This window comes from Pundamilia nyererei, unplaced genomic scaffold (assembly GCF_000239375.1).
Source record: "Pundamilia nyererei isolate P.nyererei 1_Seehausen unplaced genomic scaffold, PunNye1.0 scaffold00139, whole genome shotgun sequence".
Classification (NCBI taxonomy): domain Eukaryota; kingdom Metazoa; phylum Chordata; class Actinopteri; order Cichliformes; family Cichlidae; genus Pundamilia; species Pundamilia nyererei.
Window position 1 is genome coordinate 1,609,569 of NW_005187540.1, and position 6,243 is coordinate 1,615,811.

Here is a 6,243-nt window from a genome sequence, read left to right on the forward strand (position 1 = left end):
CGAGCTCTGAAGTGGAGGTTGAATCCCAAGGTCCCAAATAAACATGGAGTTCCCAGCAGAGTCACTATTCCCGATTAGAGGTGGACAATCAGAGCTTCTGAATTAGACGCCAGGTCCACGCCGTCACAGCGCTTCTCTTCCTGTGTTTCAGGTCATGGCAGGAACTTCCTTCTCCTCATGTTCGTGTCGCTGCTCGTGTCCGGTCCGCTCAGCAACACGTTGGAGAACACCGAGCGAGCCGCCTCCAGCCTGCTGTGTGGAGCTGAGCTGGCAGCCAATCAAACGCAGGAACTGATGCAGAAAGCAGCCACGCCCCTCTTCTGTAAGACCCGCCCCCACACCCACTGCAGTTACAGCCGCCAGTGCTCCTAAAAATTTACCACTCGTGTTTCATATTGAAATTTAATAGAATTTTAAACAAAATGTGAATTTTATATCAGTTGCTGCCGTTTTTATCCAGTTTCATGGATTCATATAATTCTTTCTGATCCAGTCACAAATCAGATGAATGTGGCGAGCTGTGAGCGTCAGTGTTTTTGTTGGTTTGCAGCCGTGTTGGACCACATCAGGGAGATCAGCAGAAACGCGTACGCCGTCGCAGGAAGAGTCCAGAACTTCATCTACGCTATGACAGACAGCATCCGCCATGTTGGTAAGGCAGCCTCTTTAACCAGCTGATATGGGACAGCAGTTCCTGCAGATGCAGCCACCAGATCCAGTGCATGGTGCGACAGTGGTCAGCACTATATCCTCACAGACAGAAGGTTCCTGGTTCAAATCCCAGCCGGGGCATGTCTGTGCACAGTTTGTACGTTTCTTTCTGTCCCAAAGACAAGTTAGTCATTCGAAAGTGGCCGTGACTGTGAAACAGATGAAGTGTACATGCAATATAAATGCAAGCTTTGCACCTGTGACATAACAAAATGAACCAATTAGAAAACACTTTCACTGAGCTAACAAACATCAAAGACGCCTCAGAGGGTCATAAGATTGTAAAAGCATGTATTCAGACTTTCTCATTTGGTGTAGATGAAGGAAAACTGACCCGAACCATGCTGTGAAGGCAGGAAGTGCAGCCCTGTGTTAAAGAGGACTGATGGTTTCACCCACAGTCATTTACAGTTGGCTGCAGTTTCACACCTTCCATGTGCATACCTGGGGATCCACACTCTCAGAGAGCTGCAGGCCCCGCCCAGAACAGAACAGGTGTCGCTGACATCAGATTTTAAGTTGTTTCTGTGTTTGGTAAAGGAAGGAGGCTGGGCCTGAGGTGTGTAGCACTGTGGGCGGGCTGAGGCCTTATAGGAGACAGTGTGTGTCTGACCGACCATGTTTGCCATACGCCTGCAGATACTCACCTTACACCTCTGACCTCTGACCCTGCAGCTCGCGCGCTGAGGAATGTCCTACGCTTCCTGGCCGATATCGGGGACATCTGTAACGAAAAGATGGGAACTCCGTACAGGAAGTGCCGGTCACTGTTTGAGGAAGCTCGAAGCGACTGCTCTGAGCTGCTGGGCGACTTCAACTTCCTGTGCAACATCGTGGACGGCTTCCTGCCGCTCTGCAACCTGGCCCGCGGTGCGTCCACGTATCCCGGTCCTTGTGTGGACGTTAACCCTCAGAGGCACAAATATCAAAGTTACAGAAGGTCAGGCTGTAATCTCTGAGACTTAAAGAATAAAACGTGGAAAAGGAGTGTCGGACAAGATCTACTGTTCACCGTCCAGGACACTTTTCACTTATTTCAATGATTTTATTCTAATGTCAGCGTGGCCTTAAAAACCAAAGAGTCCAAACTCTGTATTTGCTCTCACGTTCATCTTTACGTCTCTGTAATCGTCTCACTGTTGGTCTTTCAGCTGGCGAGTTCTTCTGCATCGTCCCTTCCTACATCGCCGACCACCTGAAGAAACGTCTCGCGGCTCGTGAGTCCATTTCCTCTTTATTGTTTAGCCTTTACTGCCGGGCGCACAGAGGCTGACTCCTGCCTCTTTCAGCTGTCATTGCAGTGTTTCAGAAGATGAAGCGTGAGTTTGAGTTCAACATCTCCGCCTCACTGGACTTTGACCTGGATGCCAACAGCAGCCAGTCTCTGCACCAGATGTCTCAGAGCATCATGTCGGAGATTTCATCGGAACTTCAAGTGTTTCAGAAGCTGAGTGGACCGCTGGCGTACATCGGCCTCGTCCTGCTCGCCTGCTCCTTCCTCAGGTCGGGACTCTTCTCACATCTACACACTTGGTTCACTGAATCTATCTAATGTACAACAGCTGCACACTTCAGTTGCTCCACACAGTGCACATGCTTCAGTTCATCTAATAGATGCAACGCAACACTTTAAAATCCTTCAGTCACACCACAAGTATTCGTCCCCTCCTTGAATCTATTTATTTAAAAGGGACAGTGCAGCTTAACTGAGTCCAAGTACAAAACAGGAAACTGATGTAATACACAAGTTTATAGCTATTGCTAATTTTCAACAATTGTCCCTTGTTGGGCTTACAATCAAAATAGATGCATTTTACAATAAAACAATAAAACTTAACTCATGAGTTCAGTTTCACGGCCACACCGGGGCTGATCACTTAAACCAGCGGTGTCCTTCAGAGCTACCGTCCTGCAGCGTTTAGACGCATCCTTGTTTCGACACACAAATGAATGGCTTGTTATCAGGCCTTTGCTGAACTTGATGGCGTGCTGAAGAGATGATCCAAGCAATTTGATTCAGCTGTGTTGGAGCAGGGATGCATCTAAAAGCTGCAGACAGTAGACTGGAGTTGGACACCCCTGACTTAGACAAAGCGCATCTGACAGAGCGAAGCACGCCAAAAGATCCCAAACAGCAGCAAATCATTCCTCGATCGAAAGAAAGAGCTGAGACACAAAGTCGCTGACATCCATCAGTCTGGAGAGGGTTGCAGATCCGTTTCTAAGCCTGTAAAACTTTGGTCGACCAAAATTACTTTGGGAACGCATCAGTGGCTCATCTGGGAGGTCACAAAAGAACCCAGAACAACATCTAAAGAACCGCAGGCCTCACTCGCATCAGGTGAGGTCAGAGTCGCTGTAACTGGTGGAACCATGGATTCTGCTCTCGACCAGGATGAAGGCGAACCTTCCACCATCAGGACGGTGATCAGGAACACGGCATCGTGTGGCGCCTAAAATGCTTTGAAGAGGCTGTTCCTGCTGGAAAACCCTCTAATGTGACTGAATTCAAATAATTCTGCAAAGAAGAGCGTGGCACGCTTCCTCCACAGCGACGTGAAGCACTCATTGCTCAGCGTCAGTTATGGTCGCACAACCAGGTGTTAGGTTTAGGGTGGAGTTACTTCTTCACACAGGTGGGTTTGGAGAGCTTCCTCCCTGTAAACCAAATCATTATTGATCACATTAAAATCTGTTTGATGATCTGCAAGTGTGAAAAATGCAAATAAGCAGGGAAATGTTTTATTATTTCTCTGTTTTCGCTCCACATGCGCCGCTCGGTCTCCCTGATCCACAGGCGTCAGCTTACTTGAGCTGCCTGATTCAGTTTGGTTCATTTGCGTTCTTTAGTTCATGACATCTGCACATACTCTGCATGCTTTAGGTCACTTTAGCCAAATGCAAATCACATGCTTCAGTTTACTTCAGCTACACGAGGACGATTCAGGAAGTCTTTCATAGCTCACGCAGCAACATCTGTGCAGCAGAGACTCATCTGTAACCTCATCGCTGCAGTTTTTCAGCTCTGCATCGTCTTCTCACATCGCTCTGCTCCTTTCCTTTTTTATTCAGTTTCATTTCGCTTCATCGATCCACTTTATCATGTTCAGCTCTTTGTGGCATTTTTACTCCACGAGCTTCCTTATTTGACTTTTTCCCCTCGTCTCACTCTTTACACTTCACTTTATTTCCACGAGCGTTGCTTTGCGTTAACCTCGATGCTGATTGTTGCTGATGGGTGTTGATGTGGTTGTGTGTCTGCAGGGCAGTGCAGTACAGACACAGGTACCTCCACAATATTGAATTTGATAACAACTACATCACTGCTCAGTTTAAAGACCTTGACCAAAGGGTGACCTCAGTAGGCGGAGCCTCTGTGTTTCCAATCACGCGCAGAGAGGCCAAGACCTACATCACACCACGTGAGTACATCCGTGTGTGTGGGTTTGTTTGTTAGCTTGTGTGACAGGTACACAGCAGGTGCTGGACGATGTCATGGTTCGTGGATCAGCGATGTTCATCGAAGCGATCTGACGCGTCTGTCCTGCAGTGTCATTTCAGCTGACGTACAGAGAGCAGCAGGCGGTGATGGCGGGCTTGGTTTCGGTCTTCAGGCACCTGATCGTAGGCAGCCTGCTGGTGGCGCTGGACTTCCTGGTGTTCTGGATTCTGGATCAGGTGCACCACCAGGTGACGGAGGACATCGTGGCCAGAGGTGAGCCAGCACACCTGCCAAAAACACCCTGCGTTTTCACTGTGAGCGGTGACCAGCGTGACGCTCTGTCCCAATAGTTCCGGTCACGGTGGCGGTCCAGGTGAACGGGTCGGGTTACGCCTCAGACATCTACAGAGACGTGGTGGCCTCGTTCAACATCCTGCAGCGGGGAAACATCACCGTGATCAGCAAGAAGTGCCTGCTGGAGCCGTCGGAACCAAACTACAACACGTGTTTCATCCTCGGTATGACATCACACAGGAAGCGAATCACAATTGGCCTCATCGAACTTTAAAGGAGGACAAACCACGTAAAGCTTAGAATAAATCAGTGCGTGGCTGCAGTGACGCAGGTGGCTGTAGCTGCCAGCTGTCTGCTCAGTTTCAGCTCTTGTAACCTCTGCAGTGTCTGTGCTGTGGAGCCTTTGGACGCAGTTTTAATGCAGTCATCTAATGAATAACATGATTTTGTACTAATAGATCGATAGGTTTGCACTATTACAAGATCCAGTTTATGCATCTGCAGCTTTTTGAATAATCTTCCTAGTTTTAGCTGTTAACGGATCCACAATCGACCCAAATGATCCCTGAACAAAAGAGGACGCTGCCATGAAGGGAAGATGAATGTGGTCTCAATCTAAGGACCTATACTTTCCCCGCAGACACACACACACACACACACACACACTTCCTGTAGTACATCCTGCTTCCATCTCCTCTCCAGGTAAACAATGGAAAAGGAAAAGTAATTCATCAGACCGGGACACCACCTTGGCCTGGCTCTGTGCTCATTGTAGGTGGAGGTGGAGTGATCTGGCTCCTTTGTGCTGCAGTAACCCTTATGTGGGCTCTGAGCATACTGGCTGCTTCACCTGTCATCCTTCCTTGGATCACTGTGTGCAACGTGACCCCTGCCCTAATCACTCACTGGCCTTTTACCTGCCTCCAGGGCATCACCTCGAACAGCTGACTGCTCACCTGCTGTGTTAAAAATCCCACACCAGGACACACCAGGAGGCTGATTGTAACGAGATAATCGGTGTTATTCATCTCAGGCATCAGTGGTTTCATTTTGTTGCTGGAAGCAAAGTTGTAATAAAATAAAAGCCAGATTCCTGAGTTCATAGAAGCTTCCTGTACTGGAAACGGACCAGTAGCAGCAGAGGAAGAGGATTTAAAAAAAAAAAAAAAAAAAACTACCCAGGAATGTGGAATCCGAGTGTCAGAGCGACTGCGTTGTTTTGTCTGAACACGCAGATGACTGGAAGCAACGTTTTGAGTGACTGTTGAGAGAAGCTGTGACGACAGAGCGTCTCTGACACAAACACGTCCTGAGCTCAGGAGCTTTAATCCAGCTTTGACCTGCAAACATCACAACAAAGATGAGCAGAGGAAGAGGTTGTCTTGTTTTGAGCTTAGCAATGACTCATCAGTCACTGATCCGTCCAGAGCTTTTGGAATATTTGAGTTTCATTAAAACTGAAAGAGCAGACAGTCGGATTTCTAACACTCATATGACGTGACAACATGGAGTCGTAGCATCCTTCATCACTTTACACGCTCCACTTACTCAACTATTCAGACCACAGCATGAGCTTCAAACCTTACAATGAAATAATTAGATACTGAGATCAATAAGAACTAGGGCTGCCACAAACCATTATTTTGATAGTCGACTAATCAGATCATCATCCATTGGACGTAAAACGTACAGCTTATTGCACCAGCAGCATCTGCTCTTATATAACTATCATTAGCTTACAGCTTTAAGTGTTTGTGCTAACTAAAAATAAAGACAAGATGATAGTTTATTAAATT

General features: G+C 47.6%; 1 protein-coding gene across 3 annotated transcripts in view; it reads left to right on the forward strand.

Moving 5' to 3' along the window:
* Positions 1 to 6,243, forward strand: part of dcst2 (DC-STAMP domain containing 2) — a 17,034-nt gene that overhangs the window by 3,884 nt on the left and 6,907 nt on the right. For all 3 annotated transcript variants that reach the window (XM_005744175.1, XM_005744177.2, XM_005744176.2), the window contains 8 exons: positions 152 to 322; positions 551 to 652; positions 1,387 to 1,581; positions 1,863 to 1,928; positions 2,001 to 2,214; positions 3,976 to 4,133; positions 4,262 to 4,426; positions 4,504 to 4,671. In XM_005744175.1, coding sequence (XP_005744232.1) covers positions 152 to 322; positions 551 to 652; positions 1,387 to 1,581; positions 1,863 to 1,928; positions 2,001 to 2,214; positions 3,976 to 4,133; positions 4,262 to 4,426; positions 4,504 to 4,671 — 1,239 coding nt within the window. The remainder of the gene's footprint in view (positions 1 to 151; positions 323 to 550; positions 653 to 1,386; positions 1,582 to 1,862; positions 1,929 to 2,000; positions 2,215 to 3,975; positions 4,134 to 4,261; positions 4,427 to 4,503; positions 4,672 to 6,243) is intronic.